General features: G+C 47.4%; 1 protein-coding gene across 4 annotated transcripts in view; it reads left to right on the top strand.

Moving 5' to 3' along the window:
• The window catches only part of CAMTA1 (calmodulin binding transcription activator 1), a 992,196-nt gene that overhangs the window by 476,304 nt on the left and 488,987 nt on the right, over positions 1-26,905 (top strand). For all 4 annotated transcript variants that reach the window (XM_061382858.1, XM_061382860.1, XM_061382864.1 and 1 more), the window contains one exon: positions 5,329-5,464. In XM_061382858.1, coding sequence (XP_061238842.1) covers positions 5,329-5,464 — 136 coding nt within the window. The remainder of the gene's footprint in view (positions 1-5,328; positions 5,465-26,905) is intronic.

The raw sequence follows: 26,905 nt of genomic DNA, 5'->3' as shown, positions 1-26,905 counted from the left end.
GTATCTTAATTTTACACCTACTTCTTTAGTTTGATGATCTGCAATAGTCTTTCCATTGATCTCATAATCTTTTTACTATATTGCACAGAGCATTATTGGCTTTGCTAACTATTAGTTTCTTAGATTAAAATGTTTCTTTCTTAATTTAATTTTATTTTTAATTAGAGAATAATTACTTTATGGTATTGGGATGGTTTCTGCCATACAGCAACATGAATCAGCCATAGGTGTACATATGTCCCCTCCCTCTTAAACCTCCCTCCCACCTCCCAGCCCTCTAGGTGGTCACAGAGCACTGCCTTTGTGTTCCCTGGATCGTACTGGCCATCTACTTTACATACAGTAATGTATATGTTTCAGGTCGACTCTGTCAAATCATCCCACTTTCTTTCTCCCCCACTGTGTCCACAAGTTTGTTCTCTGTGTCTGCAGCTCTGTTACTGCCCTTTAGATAGGTTTATCCGATTGAAAGGTTTCTTGCCTAGAAACCTCCCTGGTGAGAATGAAGCTCCTGGATGCTCACCTTTCTTCCTTTGATGTTCCCCTCCCTGCTGCCACGGAGGACTTGGATTGTTTTTCCCAGACTCTCTTATACTGTCACTGTTAGTTCAGTATCTCTCAGCTGGGGCTCCTGAGATGAGGATTTCAGTACAGGCAGTTTATTTGAGAGGTGGTCCCAGGAAACACTGGAGGAGGAATCTGCATGTGAGAGCGGAAGGGGAGGCATACCAAAAAAAGGTACTTTTCCCCTGCAAGTCACCACTGTGGGCGACTGGAGCTTACAAGGAGGTCTGGATGGCTTCCATATTATTCCACCCAAACAGGAAGTGAGGAAGCCTGGAAGGAAACCCCCAAGTCCTCATCTGCTGGATGAGGGGTGCTTTCAGGGCATCAGGGTTCCCCCCAGCCAGTAGGGCAGAACTAGGATTCAAACCTGGACTGGCCCCTCAGTCTATGCCTCAGAGGAAGCTCTGGAGTCACAGTGATTCCAAGGGACTCCTGCTCGGTCACCTTCTGGCTAGAAAGAGTTGATTTCCTCATCTTTATGTTGGGGATGGTGATAGTAGCTACTTCATAGGGTTGCCATGAGGATGAAAAAAATGACATAGATAAAGAAGTATATGTAGATACAGATACAGACGTAGACATAGATTCAGAAACAGACATAGGTGTAGACATACATATAGGTATAGATGTAGACAGGGATGGAGAGACAGATGTGGCAGATATGGATACAGATGCAAGTATAGGAAATGGCTACCGACTCCAGTATTCTTGCCTGGAAAATTCCATGGAACCTAGAGCCTGGTGGGCTACAGCCCACAGGGTTGCAAAGAGTCAGACATGGCTGAGTGACTTGAGCACAGATGGAGTTGTAGATGTAGAAACAGAAGCAAACCTAGACCACACATGGCGTGCTCCCCCTAGAGCTGGTGCTCACGGGGAGCTGGTAACGTAAAAGACAAAATGGATCGATTTTTCCGTGCAGCTTCCTTGCAGTTGCATCACCCTCTGTCCTCAAATCCATTCCCACTTCTTTGCTCTTCTCAAGTGGGTGCTCCCTTTTAGGCAGAAATGAAACTTACTATAGTTCTCCCTTGATGGGACCCCTCTCATGGGGTCTAGCCCACCTCTCCTTCCCCCCAGAGTAGTGCCCCAGCCTCCACCCCTTCCTTGGATCTTCCCCCCTGCATCTTTTACTCCTGAGTGTTCTCTGGGAGGCAGGGAAGCCCCATTCTCTTTGCAATGGGGGGGCACATGAGCCCCGCTGCAGCCCTCTGGCTTTCCCTCTCTGTCCTCAGGACCTGTGAACTGTGGGCGGAGGGACCTTCCCCATCACGCAGAGCAGAGCAAGTTCTAATAAAATCAGAGTGGTGGATTAAACACTATTAGGTTGCTCATTATTGCAAGTTAAAATGATGATTCCATTTATTAAGGCCATTTAAGTTGGACACTTAGGTTCCCTGTGGGATTATGTCCTGCCAGAAGTGTTGGATGACAGGGCCCCTCGCCCTTCCAGAAAGCAAAGGGCGGGTCACCAGAAGGCAGATTTCCTCAGTGGGTGCTATTGTGGTTCTGACTGTGGATGTGATGGTATCTGCGGATGCCCACTCTCTCTGGGTCATACCATTTATGATCTGGGGACAGTTGGCCTGAAGACACTGCAGAGGGTCATTGACCATGTTTAGGAAGGCCAAGAGGACAGAACAAATCACAAATCCTGTCTTAGCTCACTAGAAGCCGATAGGATTAATGTCACATCTTCTCCAACAGATGAGTTTTCTGGGATGGAGGGTGTCCCTGAAACACTCTCGTGGGTGTCTTTGTTTTTCTTTGGAGGGGACAAGACAAGCAGCACCCATCTATTTGATGGGATGTCTTCTTTGCTTAGTCCTTGGGAAGTGGGTAAGTGCAGCTGTTGGACTTCAGGGTCCTTCTAATGGGTCTTTTAGGGAGCTGGCTCTCTGAATATGAGAACAGGGCTGCAGTGGAAAGGGCTTGGCACAGTGGGGCCCGGATTCCAGCTTTCCTGCCATTCAGAAATGAAAGAGAACTGTAAGGTTTTCAATACAGACTGGTAAGAGCAAGACAGATATCATCAGCTGACAGGTTGTGACAAGCGTGCCGAGCTGTTTCCAGATTGTTTTAGTCGGTGCAGACTTCAGGGAGGAAACCAACACTGACACAAACCAATTGCACAGTGATCGGCAAACAATGAAGTGCTGGGAGTCACTGCTGAAAGTCTGTAATTTCCAATGGAGTCGATGGTTAGTCATCACCTGGCCGCTGAACGATACCACCCGGCTGGGTGGGAACTACAATTAGCCGCTGTCACCCTAGAGTGATTTTTTTCTTCCCTACAGACAATGGAATAGTAAGAGATCAATAGTCAGTGGTCTGTGCCCAATTGTGAAATGGCCCATAGTTCAAAAGAAAAGAAAAGAATGGGATTGGGGCTTTTGCCCTGGGCCCCAGGGAAGACTGGTTGCCTACTTCCTCACCTCTACTGCAGCACAGACACAGCAGCCAGCTTGCATCAGGAGGAATCTATGAAACAGAAACAGAATCCTGGGCACAGAGAACAGACTGGTGGCTGCCAAGGGGGAGGGGGTTGGGGGAGGGATGGAGTGTGAGGTTGGAGTTAGCAGATGTAAGCTTTTATATATAGAGAGTGAATAAACAAGATCCTACTATATAGCACAGGAAACTATATTCAATATCCTATGATAAACCATAATGGAAAAGAGTATTTTTAAAAATGTATGCATGCATGTTCATTCGCGTCTGACTCTGTGACACCCCGTGGATTGTGGCCCACCAGGCTCCTCTGTCCATGGGATTCTCCAGGCAGGGATACTGGAGTGGGTTACTATGTCCTCCTCCAGGGATCTTCCTGCATCTCTTGCATCTCCTGCATTGCAGGCAGGATTGAACCTGCATCTCTTACAGCTCCTGCATTGCAGGTGATTCTTTACCCATTGAGTCACCATGGAAGCCCCCCAAAATGTACATGTGTTTATATATATATATATATGGATATATATACATACATATATGTTGTTCAGTCGCTAAGTTCTGTCCAATTCTGCAACCCCATGGACTACAGCACACCAAGCTTTCCTGTCCTTCACTGTCTCCTGGAGTTTGCTCAGATTCATGGCTGTTGAGTTGGTGATGCTATCTGACCATCTCATCCTCTGCCACCCTCTTCTCCTTTAGCCTTCAATCTTTCCTAGCATCAGGGTATATGTATGTATACTTAAATCATTTTGCTGTGCAGCAGAAGTTAGCACAACATTGCAAATCAACTATGCTTCAATAAAAAACATATTGATTTAAAAAAAAAGACTTCCCTGGCAGACCAGTGGTTAAGACTCCACACTTTCACTGCAGGGGGTGTGGGTTCGATCCTTGGTCAAGGAACTAAGATCCAGCATGCCATGTCTTGCAGCTAAGGAATAAAACTTAAATTAAATTAAAAAAGAGGAAAGCCCTTGCTTTGCCCTGTTTGTGTCAGGAGCTGTCTCACACTGGCTAGGAGGGAGCTAGAAGACCTCTGTGGTCCCCTGGGTGCTCAGATCACTGGCCTTTCCTTTCCCTGTGCAGAGCCTTCAGGTAGAGAGGGACACTGAGCTGACCAGGGTGGGTGTACCGTGTGCTGTAGCTTTCAGAGGCATCTTCCTTGAAGGATGTTCCAGGCTACAGCTACTGGAACTTTATTCTGGAAGGTTTGCCACAACACCTGCCCTCAGCTGCCAGGAGAGTTTAGTTCTTTGTTTCCTTGATGTCCCCAAACCAAAATATATCAAGGCAATGGCTATGAGGGGCTTCCCTGGTGGCTCAGATGGTAAAGAATCTGCTTACAATGCAGGAGACCTGGGTTCAAACCCTAGGTTGGGAAGATCCCCTGGAGAAAAAAAATGGCAACTCACTCCAGTATTCTTGCCTGGGAAATCCCACGGGCAGAGGAGCCTGGAGGGACATTACTGAGTGACTAACACTTTCACTTTCTTCTTGGCTCTGAGGATGAGTGTAAACATCTTTTGCTCTCTGTGGTTGATACTTGAGGTCTTTCAGGAAAATTCTCTTTGTTCTTTTTAAAGGGCACAAAGAACAGCCCTCCCGCTCTTAGCATGAGCATGTGGGTAACTATTTTTCTAACTTACTATGGTCGTGGACAGAATAGACAGATTACCTGGCGGTACTGAGCCCTTTGACAGCTGAAGCCCAAATGGGAAAAAATCAGGTACTTAGCTTGCTTGGGAAGAAGTGCTGCAGGGCTCTTCCCCATCCAGCAGGAATCTAAATGCAGGCAATGAATCAGAGCATCTGGCCTCGGCGTCTAGTTCTTCCACTGGTCTGCGTTTAACATAGTCATCTAGTGTCTGCGTTAAACTTATTTATTTCCTAATGTAGGGTGATGGATTAAAAGATGTGCAGAAAATCTTTCCACAAGAGATAAGATATTGCAGGCTGCGACAACACCCCCGGCTTTTTTTGCTTTCTCTCTTTTTTCCTGCTTTTCAGGGCAGAGCTCAGGCCCCCACATCGTATATCCTGATTAGACGGTGGATATTACTAAGGGGATGTTTTTTAAGCCTATCATTGACACATTTAATTCATTAGGTACCAAATCCACAAGCAAATTTTGGCTGGCTGTAAAACACGGTTAATCCAGGGAGCTGCAATAAAAGGTGAAAAATTATGTTCCAGCAAATGTGGAATATTGCTTTTCTGTAGAGACTTTTACTGGTCTATGATATCTTTCTTCATAAATTTTTTTTCTTGCTTGGTTCTCTTGGTAACTTAACCATTTGTTGTTTCCAGACCCCAGAATGGCTCCATGATCCTCTACAACAGGAAGAAAGTGAAATACAGGAAAGATGGGTATTGCTGGAAAAAGAGGAAAGATGGCAAAACGACCAGAGAGGACCACATGAAACTGAAGGTCCAGGGAGTGGAGGTAAAGAACAGAAAAGCTCTCTTGTTCCATGAATGTCAATTCCAGGCTGCAAGAGGATGGAATTGCTCTGTGGTCATTTGATGCCAGCCCCTTCTTGTTCAAAGGCATTTTTGTTTGCCAAGACCCCGTTTGTTGTTTCTCTTTTTTCCTACCTTCTTACCCTAATAGTCTCCATTTACGATTTCCATGAAATCAGATTTAACTAGGGTGTTTCTGATTCTTGAGAGTCCTTGGCATATACATTGGGATCTTCAAGGTTCCTGCAGATCCCAAGGAGCCACCTTGAGAGTTTGTGAGGGAATGGGGAGCTGTGTGTGGCATCTTCCTCTGCAGGTGGTGCTCAGTTGAACGTGTCCCCTGGGAACCAGTGGCCCCCAACCAGAACCTGTCTTCCCTCCCTCTACTGACAGACCCTTCTGTTTCCCTCTGGGTGTTGCAGCCTCGGGGAGCTTGCAGATGTTGAAGATCATTAGATGGGCTAACAAGGTGTGTTGCAAGGCTGGGGCAGAGGTGGGCGCTGCAGAGAACATCTTGGAATGTTGTGCCAACTTCAGTTTGGGGCCTGCGGGAAGACAGGGTATGGTCTGGTTTCCTTGGTATCACCCTGACCCCGCGTGTTCTCACCCTTAGGGAGCCATGGAGACAGTCCCCTTGTTCCTCTTTTCCATTGTTTGAGGGGCCGAGCCACATGTCATAGCAGGAGAGAGAGAGCTTGAATCGTGGTGCGTCTTGGCCTGCAAGTTGGTGAGAGCACCCACTTCTCTGCTTTTCTTGCTGATCCTCGTAAAGGATCTTTCCCAGGAGTCTGGCAGCTTCTGTCTTGGACCAGGACCAGAAGCTGGCTGCGATCCACCTGGGATTTCACAGTGGCCAGAAAGGGGCCTCCCGGAGTCCACTGGCACTTCGGGTCCTCCAGTGTATCAGGATTGATGGCGGGGACCCACTCTAGTTCAACGGCTCACCCTCCACGCTGATGCTCTTTGTGACGCACTTTGTCATTACGACTTTTTCTATATTAATCATGTGCTTTTATGGCTGTTAAAAATAGCATCCAATGGCTTTTATTATATTGCCCCACAGGGAGAGATAACTTTTGTTTTATGCTTTTGCATTTTTTTAACAACACCCAATAACAATGCTTTATGGTGATGAACAAAGAAAAAGCTGGGGTAGGAGAAACCCCAGTTCCCTCTGTTCTCCTGGGTTCATTGCTTGCACAGCCCAGAAAGAAGTGACTGCAGAGAACATTCAAATGCAGATTGCCTCAACAGGCTGCTCCAGACCCAACTCCTGGACTGTGGCTGGTGATTGTGCAAACAGATTAGCCATTGTTAGGGGACCAGAGGAAGGCGGGACTTTGCTCTGATCTCCCCTGATGAAGGGATAGGTAGAAAGTGACAAGTGTGGGTGGAGCCCCTAATTAAGGGCCACCCAGGCTGTGAGAATTCACACCCAAACCATGGCCCTCAGCCCCTGTGCCCACAGGCATCTGGTAGATTTCATCTCCATGCTATGTAACTCTGGAATTTCTGGTTGTAAGTGTTAATAACAGTGGGGTGGGATTCTGGCTTGGCAGCAGCCAAAGCTCAGGGGAAAAAAAGCCCCAGTGTTCATTTTCTTCCTTCGTGTTGTAAATTAGATTCGTCACTGGATGGAATCAGAATGATTTATGGGTATTTTTAGGCCACATTTATGTTTGGAGTTATTTGTGGCTTCCTTACCTGCAGGCTAATGTGTAGACGTGGCGGGGAGGTGGATTGGACCCTCAGACCACTGAGGAAGGGGATGGATGGACAAGGTGGTGGCGGGTTTCCATGACTTTCCAGGCATGAGTGGCAGTGGGGAGGTAGTAACGGGGGGGGAGGTAGTAACAGGAGGCTGGCTTGGAGGAGCCTTGGCAGCATCACAAGGGGTGTGTTTTCAGGTTGTTGGAGAGTGAGGCCCCCCAGTGAGACCCCACAGTGAGAGTGAGGCGCTCACCCAATGAGATGCGGTGGCTGATCCCATGAGTCTGGGGAGCTGTCCCATTGAGTTGATCAGCAAACGCCTACCTGTGGCCCTATCCTGTGCAGGGAGGGCCCTGTGGTGTCTACTGAGAAAATAGGAGCAGTGTTCTGTGTTTCAAGAACTCGCCTTCAAATTGAGGAGGTAGCCATGTACGTACCTAAAAGTCACTAACAGTTCTGAGCAGTATGGAAGGCTGAGCTTTAAAGAGGCATGTCCGGAGGGTTCAGAGTGGCCTGGGATAATCAGAGAAGTTTCCTGGGTGGGAAGAAGCTTCCTGTAAGCTAAGGTCTTACAGTTGGCTGGGACTGTGTGTCTTAACTTCCATAGTGTTTCCTGGCTTACCTTTCTCATTTAGCCATGTGATTCTGAGAGTCCCTCATCCCTTTGAACTGTTCTGGAGTATTCAGCTTAGGAGCATTTGAGACCCTACTTGGTGGGTGGACTTTGGATTCTTTCCAGTTTTCCAACATTATGATGTTTGGGTCAATGTTATGATCCTTGCCTGCTTGTGCAAGACTTGGCATTGCTGGGTGTAGGGTCTGAGAATTTTCAGTCTTACTCAGTTGCTCAGTCATGTCTGAGTCTTTGCAACCCCATGGACTGTAGCCCACCAGGCTCCTCTGTCCATGGGATTTTTCCAGGCAAGAATACCAGAGTGGGTTGCCATTTCCTCCTCTAGGGGATCTTCCTGACCCAGGGATCGAACCTGCGTCTCTTGGATCTCCTGCATTGGCAGACAGGTGCCCAGTGCCACCTGGGAAGCCCCTCAATCTTACTGGATATGGCCAAATTGCTTCCAAGTGGTTGTGCCAACTGCCCTCCCATTAGCACTGAGAATGACCGTTTCTTCTGTGCCTCTCATTGCTGCTAGGTGAAAGAAGGTACCCCGTTCAGTGTGAGTTGGGATTGTTCTCAGTTACTCATGGGGATGAGCTCATTCATTCTGGTGTTCATGGAAGTTCTCTGCTGTGGATTGTCTACCCTGGGCAGGATTTGTAAACAGTCCCAAAGGAAGGCTTCTCTGGCAAGACAAGTCCCACTTGTGAGTGGCATTTCTCCTGCCTTTGCTCTGAGCTAGACCAGTGATGAAGCCTAGTGGTCCTTGCAGGGACAGGAGGCAGGTGGTCCTTTGCATCTGGGAAACTGCCATGTGAGCATAGGTGGGTTTGGAATCTCGCAAGGGGAGGGGCTTCCCAGTTTGGGCCCTTCTTCCTTTTTCAGTCCTTCTTGATGGCTCAGATGGTAATCTGCGCGCAATGAGGAGGACCCAGGTTTGATCCCTGGGTTGGGAAGATCCCTTGGAGAAGGGAATGGCACCTCACTCCAGTATTCTTGCCTGGAGAATTCCATGGACAGAGGTGCCTGGCGGGTTACAGTCTATGGAGTCATAAAGAGTCGGACAGGACTGAGTGACTAACACTTTTACTTTCTTCTTCATTGGATTCAATCCAGTAGTTTCTGTTGACTGAGTACCTATATCATGCCAGACACGGTACCCGCCAGCTACCCCTACTGCTGGGTGAGGCAGACAGCCCTGCTCGGGTCTTGGGGCTGTGATTTTTCTACCACCCGCCCAGTTTCCTCTGTTCAAGGGCATGATAAAGATATTTGGATCCACCGTTTAACACATCACTTGCTGTAAGCCTTCCCTCAGGCCAGGAAAACTTCCAGCCCTGTTCACAGAACTGCTTGAGGCCTGGATGCTTTTGTTCTCAGAGGCTGGGGCCCTCGGCACAGACAGCGATTCAGAGGCACATTGATTTTCTCATCCTGGCCCAGGATGGGGGCAGCTGCTTTGGAGGCTGTTGAGCTCTTAGGTCCATGATTAGTTGTCTTGTCTGTAAGCCAAGGGGAAGCCAGCTCGATAAGGTTTCTAGGGATGACAGAGGTTGGCTGGGAGGAAAAAAAGAATGTGGTTGTGGTGTCAATGTTTCGTGAGATGAAATCTCAGCAGGCCTGCCTAAAACGGGTCCTGCTCTCCAGGTAGATTGATGCCTGCTTACCTGGGGCCTGGGTGGGGGAGACGAGCTGTTGTTGGCAGGGAGGTGGGGTGTATTCCTGGAGAGCAGAGAGGTACATCTCATGACCCCGTGCCCCTGGGATCGCCACACCACGGCTGGGATGTGCTGGGTGAAGTCAGCCCAGGGAGATGTTCTTCGAGCTGAGCTAGAAGAGCACTTTTCAAGTTCACGATGCTCTTCTCTGGCTGTCTTCAGCCCTGTCTGCACACCTCTCTCCTGAAAGTGCCCAGTGTCTCAGAATCCAGGCTGTCGACCTCCCAGCACCCTTACTGCTGGGGTCCCATCACACAGGGGGTCCCATCACACAGGGATCCCCAGCCTCCGGGATCTAATGCCTGATGATCTGAGGCAGAGCTGATGTAATAATAGTAGAAATAAAGTACACAGTAAGTAAATGTGCTTGAATCATTCCCAAACCATCCCCACCCCACTCCCTGGCCTGTGGAAACATTGTCTTCCACAAAACCCGTCCCTGATGCCAAAAAGTTTGGGGACCGCTGTCATACCAGGAGCCACACCTGGCTGCAGGCTTATGAATCTCCTATATGCCAGGTATGCTATCTCGCTCAACCTTTCTCAAAACATCCATGCCAGATACACACTGTTACACCCACTTCACAGATGAAGTGATGGCGCCTTGAGAGGGCTTCTTGCTCCACATCCCGCCCTGAATCATTGTGGAGCTGGGACTTGAGCCAAGACCCGCCTGGCTCTACCGTGTAAGCACTTGCCCTCGCATTCTGGCAGGGTTTTGGGTCAAGTCCAGCACATACCCTTTGTTCATCAGCCTGCTGTTGAATACTTTCTACCCACCATCACTGGGAAAGGTACTGAAGATGCAGTAATGTCATCAAGAACACTCACCATCTCGTGGGGACAAAAAAAAAAAAAAAAATCAGGCTCACAACTGGGGCTTCCTGAGGGCTGGATAGGAGGGCACAGAGGTGCCTAAGCAGACTTTTAGACATGGAGGAGCCAGGTGCTGGAGGGGCCAGGCAGTGGCAGGGCAAGGGGGAGTATCAGGGGACAGAGACAGAGAGGCAGGGGGGAGTATCAGTGGACAGAGACAGAGAGGCAGGGGGGAGTATCAGGGGACAGAGACAGAAGGGCAGCGGGGGGAGTATCAGTGGACAGAGACAGAAAGGCAGGGCTGGGGAGTATCAGTGGACAGAGACAGAAAGGCAGGGGTGGGGAGTATCAATGGACAGAGACAGAAAGGCAGGGATGGGGAGTATCAGTGGACAGAGACAGAAAGGCAGGGGGGAGTATCAGTGGACAGAGACAGAAAGGCAGGGATGGGGAGTATCAGTGGACAGAGACAGAAAGGCAGGGGTGGGGAGTATCAGTGGACAGAGACAGAAAGGCAGGGGTGGGGAGTATCAGTGGACAGAGACAGAAAGGCAGGGCTGGGGAGTATCAGTGGACAGAGACAGAAAGGCAGGGGGGAGTATCAGTGGACAGAGACAGAAAGGCAGGGATGCGGAGTATCAGTGGACAGAGACAGAAAGGCAGGGATGGGGAGTATCAGTGGACAGAGACAGAAAGGCAGGGATGGGGAGTATCAGTGGACAGAGACAGAAAGACAGGGATGGGGAGTATCAGTGGACAGAGACAGAAAGGCAGGGATGGGGAGTATCAGTGGACAGAGACAGAAAGGCAGGGATGGGGAGTATCAGTGGACAGAGACAGAAAGGCAGGGATGGGGAGTATCAGTGGACAGAGACAGAGGCTGTTGAAAAATAGCTAAGATGATTTAAAGCAACAGGTGCCCAGACTCACAACGTGTCAGCGTCTCTTCCAGCCCTTTGCACACCAGATGCCCAACCCCTGGGGACAAGGCTCTCTCTGCTCTGGTCACAAGGTGTTCCTAGCCATAGACATCCTGCCTTTAGAACCAGTGGGCTGTTGACTTGAACCAGAGGTTGTTGATTTGACCGTGGGTAGCTCCCTCCTGAGCCTGTTCCGAGGTGGAAAGGAACCCCCTCGTTTGAACCATCCGCCCAGCAGAAAGGCCCGCCATCACCTCTGATTGGAATTTTCAGCAGTAAAGAGAGAGTTTTGTTTTGCTGACCTGTTTGTGCTGCCTGAAAGAATGGAAAACTGCTTTGACTTCTCAACTGAACGCCTGAAAACTCAATGCCCCATCTGGAACGTGGCAGTGGTAGGCAAGGTTATGTTATTGGACTTGGCCTTATTAGAAGTGAGGTTCTTTATTTGGACACTTAGGCCACATATTAAGAAGGAAAAAAAAAAGGCACCTCTTTTAAAAGTAGGAGCAATATTGTAGTTACCGCGTTAGGAATTAGCAGGGCATGAAATAACTGTCTGCCTCGTGGCGATGCCAGATCATTTCAGCTCTGCTTGCAGCAATAAGATAAATAGGTATCTTGCTTGCAGCTGATGGGAAATATTTAAAATAGCCAGCCACAAACATGTATGGTGCCCAAATCAGGTTTGGGAAATGGCAATGAATAGATAAGGAGGAAGTGAGTTGACTGATGAAACAGCTGAGTGGCAGAAGCTCAGGAAGGGGCAAATGAGTCTGTGTTGGCACTCTGTGTTTTTAAAAAGAATGCAGATTTTTTTTTTTCTTTCTGTAAATGATCGTGTGGCTTTGGTCTGTGGATGTATTATCTCATCCCATTCCTCTTCAGACTTGTCATGTGCCCGCTGGTCTACATTGTATAAAGAGTTCCTTGCTCAGAACCTCTTTTTACCATGTCTGCATCAACTGTGTTAGCCAGCCTTGTATTAATAACTTCTGAACTTTCCAGGGTATCTTCTCTGATCTTCTATAGCCAGAAGAAATTATCCCCTGTTTTTAATTGCTACAGTGCTCCATCTGCACCTCCCTTGAGGAAGTGTTTGCTGTGAGTCTATATAAGTTCTGTCCAGTTCAATAAACATATATTAAGTATATTTTCTAGATTGGGCTTCCCTGGTGACTCAGTGGTAGAGAATTTACCTGCCATTGCAGGAGACACAGGTTTGACCCCTGGGTCAGGAAGATCCCCTGGAGAAGGAAATGGCAACCTGCTTTAGTATTCTTGCTGTGAAAAATCCCATGGACAGAGGAGTCTGATGGGGTCCATGGGGTCACAAAGAGTGGGACACAGCTTAGTGACTAAACATCCGATTTTCTAGATACTTAATGCCTCTATCTGGTGTCTAGATACGAGGTGATGCGGAGAGGATAGAGACAAGCAAGTAAGACAGAGGATCCTACTGGGGAACCTTCAGAAACTTGAAACCATCATTTCAGTATGGTGTGGTGATTGTTGCCATGGAGAAATGGTTTGGGGACAAACTTGTTTCTCTGTCTGAGGAGAGGTTCTCCTCAGTCACCTAAGGAGACTTGTTCTTAGCAGGGGGATCTGCTGAAGGACCACCCGGCTTCACAGGTACCCCCTCCTCTGAGCCTCGCCCCAGCCCTGCCATTCAGTTTTTTTTTATCCCTGCTGGTCACATGTCTGAGAATCGAACCCAGGTCTTGGATGTCCAGTCTCGTCCACGCTTCCCATCTGATTCTGAGAGCTGTGATCAAGGTATCTGGTCTTATTACTGTCTCCGGTTCAGGGATCCAGTCCCTATTTTTGAAGATTTATTTATTTCCATGTGGCCGTGCTGGGTCTTCACTGCTGCACACAGGCTTTCTCTAGTTGCTGCGGTGGCTTCTCCTGTTGCAGAGCACAAGCTGTAGGGCATGTCGGTTTCAGCAGTTGCAGCTCATGGGCTTAGTTGTCTCGCGGCATGTTGGGTCTTCCCAGACCAGGGATTGAACCCGTGTCTCCTGCCTTGGCAGATGAGTTCTTTACCACTGAGCCACCAGGGAAGCCCCGGGAGCTAGTCTGTCAAATGGCAGCTGGGAGAGCCTCCCGGGGCTCTCTTCTGCCTTTTAATCCTCTGAATTTTTGTGCCACATTCTGCTGGCACGTGCAGACATTAAACTTAATTTCCTGTTACCTGGGTATGTTTTGGTGGAATCAATTCAGGAACACAAATCCATAGTCTTTCCTTAATTTCTAATTACTTAGCATCCCTGGTGGCACGTCCCTACCCAATTCATATAATTAAATTTTTAACTAATAAATAACATAAACCAGATACATTTTGAAGTGGCCAGAGCACCCTTTCTGTTCACAGTCTGCCAGCTTACGGAGGCCTGACCAGGGTGCTGGTTCTACTTCTCTTCTTGGGCTCCCTCCTTCCTGACCACAGCCAGCCGATGACGCAACAGCAAGGATGCTGTGTGTCATTTAGTGACCATCTAGTGAATACCTGCTCCTGTATCCAGCACTTCGAAAGTACCATCTCATTCAGTGACTTGGCAGCATCCCTACCCAGCATGGGCAGGTACTGCCATGATCCTCATTTGTATTTATGGCTCTCCTGGGTCTCTGTAGTCATGTGTGGGCTTTCTCTAGTTGTGGCAAGTAGGGCCTGCTCTTTGTTGCGGTGCACGGGCATCTTGTGATGGCATGCCTTGTTGCAGAGCACAGGCTCTAGCAAGCGTGGGCTCAGTAGCTGCAGCATATGGGTTTAGTTGTTCTGTGGCATGTGGAATGTTCCTGGACCAGGGTTTGAACCTATGACTCTTGCATTGGCATGCAGATTCTTAAAACCACTGGAGCACTAGGGAAGTCCCATGATCTTCATTTTTGACAAAGTAATTAATTTTCTGGAGGTAAATAAATGAGGGTTTCCCAGATGATAGAGTAGTAAAGAATCCCCTTGCCAATTCAGGAGACATGGGCTCAATTCCTGGGTCAGGACGATCCCCTAGAGTAGGAAACTGCAACCCACTCCAGTATTCTTGCCTGGAAAATTCCATGTGCAGAGGAGCCTGGCAGGCTACAGTCCATGGAGTCAAGAGTCAGACATGACTGAGCAACTGGGCACACAAAGAAATGTATCCAAGAATACACTAGCTGGTTAATATCAGAGTCAAGATACCATACCATCCCAGGTCTGTCTGGGAAATTGTCTTTCAAATTCCCAGTTTCCTCATCATTATACTTCATTGACTTCCAAAGTACCTGGATCCCCAGATGTGTTCTTGGCCCACAGAATCCTGGGAATGAAAATATTAAGATATAGTACTGAGCACACAAGCCTGGGTCAAAGTCAAGACTGGGGATCAGGAAAACCTTTAGGAGAAGTGATGTGCCCCTTTTTGGTCACTGGTCAGCCCTTCCTCATGACTCCAACCAGTCAAGTGGAAAGAGTTCTTACCTCACTGAGCCTCCAGCCCAGGAGTCTGGTTCCATCAGGCCACCCCGGGCTGCAGAAGACCTGGATATCATCCACTTCCAAGGTTGGGAGTTCGTCCTCAACACTCTGAATACCCTGCATGACCTGTCTTAGCTCTGGTTTCAGCCAAGTCTTTTAGGAGCCTCTTATATATCCATGTTATGTTTATCTGCTCCTGGGATGAACTGCCCATTTCCATTACTCCTGAAGCTACAGGATATTCTTACCATGGTGATAGGGTCTGTGTGCTTACTCTCCCCATGTAGGGTTGCCAGATTTAGTGCACACACACACACACATAGATGAGATATAGATGCTCAGTCCCATTTGAACTTGAGTTAAACAAAAATTGATTTTTTAATGCAAGTATGTTCCTTGCAATATTTAGGACATACTTATACTAAAGCTTTTTACTAATTGTTTATTTTTGGTTGTGCTGAGTCTTCTTTGCTGTGCTCGGGCCTTCTCTAGCTGCAGTGAGCAGGGGCTACTCTATTGCAGTGTGTGGGTTACTGATTGTGGTGGCTTTTCTAGTGGATCACGGGCTCTAGGGTGCTTGGGCTTCAGTAGTTTGTGGCTTCCCTCCCAGGCTCTAGAGTGCAGGCTCAATAGCTGTGGCACACGGGCTAAGTTACTTCATGACATGTCGAATCTTCCAGGACCAGGGATCAAACTTGTGGCCTCTGCACTGGCAGGTAGATTCCCATCCACTATATCACCAGGGAAGTCTCTTTTACTGAAAAGTTATCTGGTGCATCTCTGAAACTCACATGTAGTCCTGTATTTTGTCTGGCTACCCTCTCGCCATCAGAGCAGTTTCCTGGGCATCTTTGCAGACAGAGATTTGGCTGCTTGGGTATCGGTCTCATTGAAGACTTGAGGAATTGGGTTGGTTTCTCTCCAGACACATCATTAATACAGGAACCAGAAAAACAAGAATAGACACTGGCCCTGGCTTAGGGAATAAGAACTTCCTGGCAGTTAGTTAGCTGATGAACCCACATGCTGCCAGCCTGGGGCCCCTCCTGCCCCTGCTGAGAAGTGAGTCCCAGGTGCCTTCTCTCCCAGGAGGTCTGCGGAAGCCTGAGTCCCATGCCCTTACAGACCACTGCCTGGAGGAAGGCAGGCCTCCTGCCAGCGGTGTTTAGAAAGCAACTTGTTAGTGAAAAAGGTGCCAGGAAGATTTTGAAGGAACACGTTTATAGTTTTTGCCTTCCTCATATCTCTGGTAGATGACAACATGTAAAATATTTTGCAATTCCCTTTTTAAACTTGATCACAGCCTTATTGAACTAGAAACTCCCCGAGAAGGTGGAGCTGCAGAATGCCAACTTGGTATGCCGAGCTTGTATTTAATTATTATCATAACAGTCCCTTAATATCATTGCAGATTAGCCCACAAGGACATGAATGGAAATTTTAGCATATTCAATTACAACAGAAACCCTTGAATACCATTGTCAAAATTCACCCAGGGCCTGCCTCTGTTTGGGCCTCCACGTTCGGTAGGCACAAAGTTAGACGTTAGCCGGGCCACACAGCCTTGATTTGTAAGCATAATTTATGGCCTCGTCTGGTGGCTGGGGGTGCCTTTTAAGAACATGATATATATCCTAACTGCTACCCCCCTCAGTAAATGATCAGATTTGGTTGTTTGTGTTGGGTAAAGGATATCTCTGGCCTTCGCTTGACTGAATAGTAAATTATTGATCTTCTGCACATCTTTCAATTCCCTCACATTGCTGGGCAAATTTACTTCTGTCATCGGTGACTGCGGCTTGTATCCAGTGGGACAGTGCTCTCTGTGCTGGGAGAGCATGAATCACCAGCCTTGTCCTAGAAGAGTCACACCTGGCCCCTCTTTAGTTGAAACTGTCAAAGGGAAGAAGGTCTGTGGCTTGCAGAGTAATAGGGCCCCCATTGCTCTGTCTGCCCACTTCCCACAGGCCAGCAAAAACCATGGGGAAATAAAGATGAGGTGAAGGGCTTTTGTGCTCCCAGGAGTGGGGTAGAGAGAAGCATTACTGCATAAATGAGAAACAGAGAAGCTATTCACACAGCTTTTGCAGTGGAGGGTGGAGGCCGCTTCGATGGTGGCTGGCTCTGGTTGCCTGGTTTCTCATGTGTGTTTGTTGGAGTTTGTGGCTGCTACACTGCTCTGCATTTACCCTCCCTGGACTAAAGGTTAGAACCATAAAGCAGGCAATTTCACAAAAGAGCCCTTTTCTGATCTGGAGTTTTTCTTCCAGACAGATGAAATGTCCTTGCACTTCCTCTTTGTTCTTCTTAATTCTAACACTTCGTAGTGCTGTGTGCCCTTCAGGGTTTGCCCTTCCTTCTTGTTGCAAAAAACTCCTGCAAAGGCCAAGACCAGCAGAGACACCTGTGTTTTCACATGGCTGTTTGCCCCCACGTGTGGTCCATTGGTCAGCAGTATCAGGCCACCTGGAGCCCTTTAGAAGGGTAGACTTTCAGGTCCTGCCCCAAGTTCTGTTGAATCCAAACCTGCCTTTGGTGTGATAAAGTATCCACCTGTCAATGCAGGAGGCATAAGAGATGCAGGTTCCATCCTTGGGTGGGGAAGATCCCCTGGAGAAGGGAGTGGCAACCCACTCCCATATTCTTGTCTGGGGAATCCCATGGACAGAGGAGCCTGGTTGGCTACAGTCCATAGGGTTGCACAGAGTCAGACGTGACTGAAGTAACTTAGCATGCATGCACAAACCGCCCCCCGCCCCCGCCATGATTCAGAGGCATGTGGATTTGGAAAAAGACTGACACGTGCCATCCTCTTGCTGTTGGTGGGATCCTCCCTTGGTGACTCAGTCCTAGGCAGGTAGTTTTTAAAATCTCATCTTAAGAAAAATGTCCAAAGGAAGATTTTACAGGTTCATCTGGTAATTCGTTACTTGACTCTAAGCATCCTTTATAGATATCTCACTGAAATCTCTGATGTTTGAGCCTATTAGTCCTTATTCTGCCCTTGGCCATTAAGTGGGTAGACAGTGGATCTCTGGACATGGAGCACACAGAGAGGCTGCTGATGACCGAGCATCAGCTCCGATCTCTCTCCTCCAGGTGAAGTAGCCCATTCTTGCACTGATCCAATGTCCCCTTTATGGTCCAGGGCTTGGCGTGGTACCTGGTACACAGTTGGTGCTCAGTAAAAACTTTTGGAATGAATGGATAACATGAATGCATTTATTTTGTGAAGAGCTGGACAGTACAGGAATTCCCTGCTTTTCAGAAGTTCTTTTTATGCTGCATCACTTTTACGAAAGACCTACGTTAGCACCTGTTTTCACTAGCCAAAAGAAATCCAGACAATTTCACTTTTAGAAAAAAAAGGCAAAAATAGCATTCAGCGTTGGTTTCGCAGGTGCCATTGTAGAGAAAGTGGTACCCTGAGTGATGAGAGTGGCACCACCAAACTCCTTCCCCCAGAACCACATACAGCTTCTCAGGATTCAGCTGCCAGAGCTGTGACCTGGATCTGAGCACCTCTGCTTTATCTCCATTTATTTTGTGTCTTTGTTAGCTAGATGTGTCCTAAGGTAATTGCTTCTTTGCTTTACACCATTTCAACTTACAAAAGTTTTCATAGAAATACTTTCCTTTTGGATAGCATGGAAACCTGTAAACAGTTTTGGTTTTGCAGTTCAGAGGTCTCCATGGCAACTATTGTAACATGAAAGGAGCCATAAGTTACATAGTTAAGGAATGGCTATGACTGTGTCCCAATAAGACTTTATCTATAAAGGCAGGCTGAGGGCCGGATTTGGACTGCGGGTGTACTTCACGGACTTCTGTTCAAGGTTACAGCAGCAGGTTCTAAAAGAAATAGGAGGGGCTCTGGACACTTGTGAGAGATGGGCGAGGAATGATGAAGGACTTGCCACAAATCCTCTCACAGACTAAAATTCGATCACTGGTGTATCCTAGGATTCACGTTTGCGACCTGATGGTATTCATGGTTCAGTTCAGTTGCTCAGTCTTGTCCGACTTTTTGTGATCCCACGGACTGTGGCACACCAGGTTTCCCTGTCCATCACCAACTCCCAGAGCTTGCTCAAATTCATGTCCATTGAGTCGGTGATGCTGTCCAACCATCTCATCCTCTGTCGTCCCCTTCTCCTCCCGCCTTCAGTCTTTCCCAGCATCAGGGTCTTTTCCAATGAGTCAGTTCTTTGCATCAGGTGGCCAAAATATTGGAGTTTCAGCTTCACCATCAATCCTTCCAATGAATATTCAGGACTGATTTCCTTTAGGATTAACTGGTTTGATCTCTTTTCAGTCCAGGGGACTCTCAAGAGTCTTCTCCAACATCACAGTTCAAAAGCATCAATTCTTCAGCACTCAGCTTTCTTTATAGTCCAACTCTCACATCCATACATGACTACTGGAAAAACCATAGCTTTGACTAGATGGACCTTCGTCAGCAAACTAATGTCTCTGCTACTTGGCTTATAATTCTGCAAGTAATTAACACTTTTCTGCATAACATGCCAGCATTGTTAGTTGTATTTGTCTTGGTGAAACTAGGGTCTCTCCTTTCTCTTGACTTTTATTGACAATTCCGCTTATTTCATGTGACATAGGATAATTGTCTTCCGTCTAAAGAAACTAGGAAGAGCCTCCTGCAAAGGGGAGCTTGAGGTGAAAACTGGGAACCAGTCCTGTCTCTCCCATGAGCCCAAGGCTCTGCTCCATGGTACTGCTGAGAGGGTGGGCAAGTCCCGGTGATGTGCTGAGAGATCCCTTGTCCAGGGACAGCTAAGCCAAAGGTGTGTGGCCTTGCTGAGACCAGGTGGGTTAGAGGAAGGATCTCACAGAAGAGGGAAAGGCGCTACTGCCTGCGTCCTTGGGCTTGAAGTGCCTTGAAAGCAGCCTGCACATGTTTGATGTGCCAGCATGTCCTCGGAACAGAGGCCGTGGGGAGGGTGCAGATGCTGTTTGTCCATGTTTAAGTGTTTACATGACAGCACGAGAAAACAGGGCTCTTTCTCTTTCATCTTGACTGCCACGATTTACATCCAGGTTTCTGATGAATGCGAGAGGTAGACATTTATTACAAAAGCGTAAGAAATGTTGACTCTTCCCGAATTGATTATCTAGAATTTATTTTATTAAATATTCGAGGTGGCATGTGATAAACGGAACCACTGCTGGTTTGCAGCCTAATGATTCATGTATCTGCGAAGGTGATAAGGAAATCAGAGACTTGGTTTGCCATTTCAGGGGAAGAATATGGATTATTATTAAATCCGGAATGGGCCTCCTGAGAAGGCTTCCTTAAGGGAACACACGTATCAATAATTTCTTCTTTGTACAAGAATCCTAATGTTTCACTTACGGAAACATAAATTCTAACCAAGTGGCTGTGTTTTTTTCCCCTCCCTTTGCTTCCTTCCATCCTTTCCTTACGGATGATCTGCTTTTATTCTTCAGTGTTCAGAGTTTACAATCCCTTAATCTCTGCATCTTTGTCTTCCCACTTCTAATTCTTTTTTTAAAATAATATTTATTTATTTGGCTGCATCCGGTCTTAGTTGTGGCACGTGGGATCTTTAGTTGGGGCACTCAGATTCTCCACTTGTGGCTCTTGGGTTCAGTAGCTCCGTGCCATGTGAGATCTTAGTCCCCTGACCAGGATCGAACCTGTGTCCCCTGCATTGCAAGGCAAATACTTAATCACTGGACCACCAGGGGAGTCCATCCATTTCTAATTCTTAATGCTGAAAAGCTCAGCTGAGGTCTAAGTATTCTAGCACACAAGATGCTGGTGGAGACCACAGTACCGCCCCCTTTGCTTGAAATTTCCTCAATGGTTTGATAAATCTTGGAGGGGACTATGGATGCCTATGAGACCTCAGAGCTCCAGTGGAATTTAGGATGCTACCCTGACCCCATTCTTTCAGAAGCTATTGGGCAGCCAGGCTTATCTGGTGGGCTGCATCTGTGCAGAGGACAGCAGGTGGGAAGCCCTGGGACTCTGTCCCTTCTCAAGTGACGGGGAGCCAGGGAGGGTTAGCAGGCGCTGCTGAAGGCAGCATAGGTGTGACCGTCCAGCAGTCAGTGTAGGACAGACCAGGCAGGAGGAGCTCCCAAGTGACGCATAGCAAGGATGACAAATCTGCCTGCCTTATGGTGATATTTCAAAGGTATTAGCATTGTCTGATAGCTTGAGTTTCAGAATACTCCATGACCTCTTTCTCTTTCCAAAATAATAGACAGATGGTTAAATACCATAATCTTTTCCATAGGAGACTGTGGGAGATGAAATTGGGAAATCCCAAGATGCCTGTCTTTCCCCAATTCCTTCCGAGCACTGCAGTGCAGCCGAAACACACGCTTAGCACTTTCTCTGGTGTGACGCCCCAACTCTGAAATTTTATTTAACCTCCCTCATTTTGCTGTGTGTTTTTATACATGGAGTTAGACCTGATTGTCAGTATGATGCCGTATTAGGTTCAGTTTCCCCAAAGAATCCACCCTGAACTGCTCAGCAGTTATTTCTCACAAACAGGATCTGCTTGACTTTCCACCGGACTAATCAGTCCAGGAGGAAAGGAGCTTGTTGCTGACCTTTAATTTCTTAATTGCTGGGAAATAGTTGAAAGTCTTAAATACTAGCCCCCACCTAAGGGTAGGTATAATGAGGCTTCCTCCGGCTCTTTACAGCAGGGCAGGGTTGGATTACCCTGCTCTCATCAGATTCTCTGCTCCTGGAGCCTACATCCTCAGGGCTGCTCTGAAGAGGATGGTGGTTTGGAGGATGCTCTGGATTCTCTGTCTGCAGATCAGCTTCTACCTCCCCAGCACCGAGCACTATGGGGACTCAGTTTATATTTCCCAAACGACGGAGGTGAACGTGGAGGAGAGATAACCCATCAATTTCAGGTTCCCAGTGGGGGTGGTGGTCTGCCTGGTGATTGATTCGAGCCTGACATTCCCACGGAGTGTGGGTTAAGTGCAGCAGCCTCCTGCTGGCTTGAAGAACCGTCACATTTGCCTTTTCCCCAGAGGCGGTTAAGTAAATCCCATGCAAGTAAGGGATGATGGATGCTTTCACACTTTGTGTGCTAAGTCACTTCAGTTGTATCTGACTCTGCATCCCCATGGATTGTGGCCCGCCAGGCTCCTCTGTCCATGGGATTCTCCAAGCAAGAATACTGGAATGCGTTGCCATGCTCTCCTCCAGGGGATCTTCCCAACACAGGGATTGAACCTGTGTGTCATATGTCTCCGGCACTGGCAGACAGGTTCTTTACCATGAGCTCCACCTGGGAAGCCCATGCAAGTTGCCCCACTCCCAAATAAATGAACACCTTCAGACATGATATGAAATCTTTGGAAATGCAAAGCAGCACGGCATTTTGGCCACATATATATACATTTTTTTCCTTTCACAACACCTGGCAATAAAAATTTCTGGGCTAAATACCAGATGAGCATGCGCCTCATTATGTATAGTATCTTCGTCTATAACTTTTTTAAGCCCTCCAGATGGAAGCCTGGGATAAATGTGGAGAGCTGGAGAAGGGAAATGAAAATAAATGCACTAAGAAATAAAGAATCTGTTTTTTATACTTTCTTTTGCAAATAGTGTTTGCAATGACATATTGTGAATGGACTGAATTATAACAAAAACAGGAATGAAACAGAGCTCGGGGGTAGGAAGAGCAATTGTTACACTTACTTTAACTGATATAATGCAAAGGAACGCTTTTTACACTCAATTAGTTTGCACATTGTGTTGGACACAAACCAGAATGTAGAACATTTTTGGGTTTTGTTTTTACATGATTAAGGGAGATGAGATGAAATAAATTCAGTAAATTACCCTCCGTTCCTTTTCGGGCTGTGATGCTTTTGCTTTGTTTTCCCCTGCCCCTGGTACTGAATGAGTGGGAGGATGGGCAGTGGGGGGAGCAGGGACCCCCGACCTCTGTTCCCAAACAAGACAGCCCTTCCAAAGATCAATGGGTTTTCAATAGAGTTCTTGCCTCTTCCTTAGGGCCATCTTTTGCTGCATAAACAAGGTTACGAATCAGAGCTATTTACATTTGGTATTTGATCGTATTTTGTGCTTTGACTATCAGAAAAAGGCTAGCAAGCATGATAGAGGCTAACAGATGTTAGCAAGCATTTAGGCAGTGAAAGTATTTCCAAGGCTGCGTATTTCAAGATCCTTGTTTAATTTATTTTGCTTAATTATCCTTCCTTGCATTTTTAATGCTCCTAATATGATAATATTAAGAATTGCAGGGTGTGATTATGTACTGCTGATTACAATATCTGCGAGATGCAAGGGGAGATGTGGGTGGATGCCGGGAACAGTCAGACTTGGGGGACCCGGCCCTGTGCCTTTCTGAGGGCAGGTCTGTCTCCTGCAACTGGGTTCGGGGGAGGGACTGGGTCTTTTCTGCAAATGATGTAGAAAGGTTTTCTCAAACTTTAATGTGCATGCAAGTCCCCGGGGAATACTGATTCCATTGGTCTTGGTGGGGCCTCAAGATGCCGCGTTCAGAGTAAGCTCCCAGGTGGTGGTGATGCTGCTGGTCATAAATCATACTTTGAATAGCGAAGATGGGAAGATGTCAGGCAATGAAAATGACATCAGCTGTATCCCACAGGCTGCGGAAAAACTGGTGCCCCCCGCTAGTTGAAAACCCCTGCTGACAGAGCCATGCCCAGGCCTCAGGGCAGTTTCCTCGGGGCACAAAAGCTGTGGTCAAGAGCCCTGATCTGACTCCTATCTTTTCAAAAGCTCATTCTTGGCTTTATGCATACAAAAGGAAAGTCACACCTGCAGTGAACTCAGTGATTCTGTGTTTTATATTCAAAACCACAAATACTAATAAGAAAACAATGGGAGAAACCTGTTAGGTATAATATCCAATTATAATTATTTTTACTCCAAAAGGCACGTCAAATAAATAATGCAGTTTATGTTACTTTTAGAAAATGCGGCAGCATTACTTAATTTACATAAATTATACAACTCATTATCTTTGTTTATAAAAAGCCTTAGCAATATTTTGGCTTATGGATCTAAAAGGGGCAAAAAAAAAATTGCCAGATTTCAGTTCAGTGTAATTTTCCTTTCCTGCACAGTCACCTTTTTATTTGTTTACAGAAAGAGTGTCTGTTTGACAGATCCCCTTAGGATTACTGCCCTTTCCTCATGATGAATGGAATGCATTAAGTCTGACTTTTGTTTATAAAAAGCAAATAAATACAAGTGAATTAATCCAAGTATTCGGAGGGAGCCCCGAGCAGCAGTGTGGCTTCCTCTGCTGGGTTTGCCCGATTACGAACATGGCACCCGCACCTTCAGGGCAGGAAAGGGGCTGCGCGGACCAGGGAGCTGGGCTGCCAAGCTCTTTCTTGTTTTCTCTGTCGGTACCTTCTCAGGCAGCTTGGGTTGGGTGCCAAAGTTGCCACCTGTGGGCAGCTGGACTCTCCCTGGTGTGGTCCCATCTAGGACCCACGTGCCACCCCTGGACTGTCCCTAAGCACCAGTTGTCCCGACTGCAACATGCTAGATGTATAAAACACACACTGCGTTTCTGAGATGTAGCATGAAAAAAAAAAGTCATGTTAAGTAACCCATTCCTGTTTCTATTGATTACATGTTGAAATGATGTTTTAAATATATTGGCCAAATAAAATACATCATTAAAATTAGCTTCACCAGTTTCTTTTTACTGCTTTACCATTGCTACTAGGAAATTTAAAATGTGGTTTCTACTGTATCTCTGCTGGGCAGTGTTAGGACTATCCTGTGCTAACCAAGAGGCTGGGCCCTGGATGACTGTTAATAAGCATGCTCATTATTTAGACTGCTTCTGTTCTTCTGCTGGCCCCACAGCAGGCTCTGCCTCATAAACAGGAACTTAGGAAGTGATGCAGTAGGGAGGGTAGGTCTTGTCTGATGGTGTGGCTGGGGATTGGAGGGGCATGTGAGAGAAAAATACAAGAAAACTGAGCTCTTTTCTTTCAGTGGTGCTTGGTTGATGCTTCTAGCTTAAATATTAAAGCCTTTGCCCATGGGTGGAGGAGCCCAGCTCCCACACTGTTTCAGAGTGCAAACTGGTGAATCTAAACTTCTCTCTTGCTCATGCAGACCCATCAGAAGGAAGAGAGAAAAGGCCTGCCCCGAGGCAGGTCTGCAGAATGGACACACGCTTGCCAGCGGAGGGAAGGATGCATACCGCTTCACTCATGGGGAAACCGGGGCCCTGCCAGGCACCAGGGTGTCTGGCCTTTTGGCATCAGTGTGTTCAGACTATAACCTCATGCTGGCCAGTCTTCTGGCTGATGCCCCTGTGGGGTTCACCACAGATAGAGCCTGAGACCCTAAATCCCAGACACTCTCCTGCCAGGTCCAAGTGAAGCTCTTTGCCTCCCTAGCATTTGGAAGGTTAGACACAAAGTGATTTTGGTCACTTATTAGTTGTTGATTAATTGCATAATTCTTCTATCCATCCATCCATCTATCTATCCAAGAAACATTATGATAAACCCACTATGCCAGGCACTTGGCTGGGCACTGGAGACACAGTGATGTAGAAATCACGTACATTTTCTGCCCTCTCGAAGCCCCCATCTTAGTGGGGTTGGGACAGACATGGTGGGGGTAAGAAGTAAGTACCTCAGAACCCCCCTGGCAAGGGGTGAGGGTGACAAACCCTAGAGAAAGGGCAGGCCCTGGCCTCTGGGGTCAGCTCAGTGGTAAAGAGTCTGCCTGCAATGCAGGGGATACAGGTTTGATCCCTGTGCTGGGAAGATCCCCTGAAGAAGGGCATGGCAACCCACTCCAGTATTCTTGCCTGGAGAATCCCCTGAAAAGAGGAGTCTGGTGGGCTATGGTCCATAGGGTTGCAAAGAGTTGGACATGACTGCATGCCTGGCCTTCGGTGGTCCAGGGGCCCAAATGAATTAGAAACAGTCAACCCATGACTTTCAGCATGGAGGGCCATTGCTGTGAAGAGCTGGGCAGGGCATTCTCAGATGGAACAGCATGATGCCCAAAGGCTGGAAAGGACCTTAGTTTTCTCTGACAGAAGAGGACCTGTGTGCTTGGGGAGTGGTGGACAGGGAGAGGGTGGTGCGAGGTGTGGCTAGTGGGGCCTGGAGCCAGGTTGCATGGAGGTTCAGCTGTGGCAAGAATTCTGGATTCTGTTCTAAGAGCCATAAGAGGCCACTCATGGGATTTTAGGAGGGTCTGGGAGGCAGTGGGGGAAGTTGTTGGGTGTCTTGGCCCTGGGCTGAGGGATACTGGGCATGTCACTTAATCCCTTGGGGGTTGGTCTCTTTATCAACAAAATGGAAAGGCTGAGGGAAGGGGAGGAAGTTGGCCCGAACCTTCTCCAAATAGGAAGTTTCTGTTCTGCTTCAAATTACTGTGATTCAGAGAGCTCAGTCTTTCCCCATCTTGAAGTCTAGTGACCTTCGTGCCCCCAGGGCTGATTCCGGATGACTTGCCGACATTTCCACTAGCTTCCATGTCTGAGAGTCCTTTGGCTTCATAAGATACAAGAAGACAGAGTGATCCTTGGCTTTGCATCAGAATCACCGTGGGCTGCCAAGGTTCTCATTTGTCGTCTGGGATGGGACGTGGGCATTTGTAATTTTTAAAACCTTCCCACGTGATTGACTCCACATATCAGCCTGTTTGGAGATCCAGTGAGGATTGGGCCTCTAAGAGGGGACAAAGATGGTCCCTTTGGCCAGATGCCTAAGATGCACAAGGTCTCCTGGGACCACCCCCTCCTGTGTTCAAATATCTAGACCTACCATCAGGTCAAGGGTCTTAGTTCAGAAATTATAATCACATCACTTTATACAAAGGGAATCTGATGCAACCCACAGAATAAATAAATCTGTGGTGGACTGAGGTTTTTTTGTCTCACACTGGCAAGTTATTTGCTGAGAGGGCATAGGAATGGGTTTTCAGGAGTGCTGCTAATGAGGATTTGGGATTTAGGGGTTATGACCCAGCCAGTGAGGAGCATTTCTGATACATCTGCCTCCCCCCTCCCCTCCCCAACATGAATAAGCCAGCCGAACGTCTGTAAAATGTTTAAGAATCCAAGGATGGAGCCAAGTGGCAATCCTATTTCCTCTTGTTCATCTCTAAAAATACCCAGAGACCTCT

Source organism: Bos javanicus, chromosome 16, assembly GCF_032452875.1.
Source record: "Bos javanicus breed banteng chromosome 16, ARS-OSU_banteng_1.0, whole genome shotgun sequence".
In the NCBI taxonomy this organism is placed as follows: Eukaryota; Metazoa; Chordata; class Mammalia; order Artiodactyla; family Bovidae; genus Bos; species Bos javanicus.
This window is presented reverse-complemented; position numbering and strand designations above follow the sequence as displayed.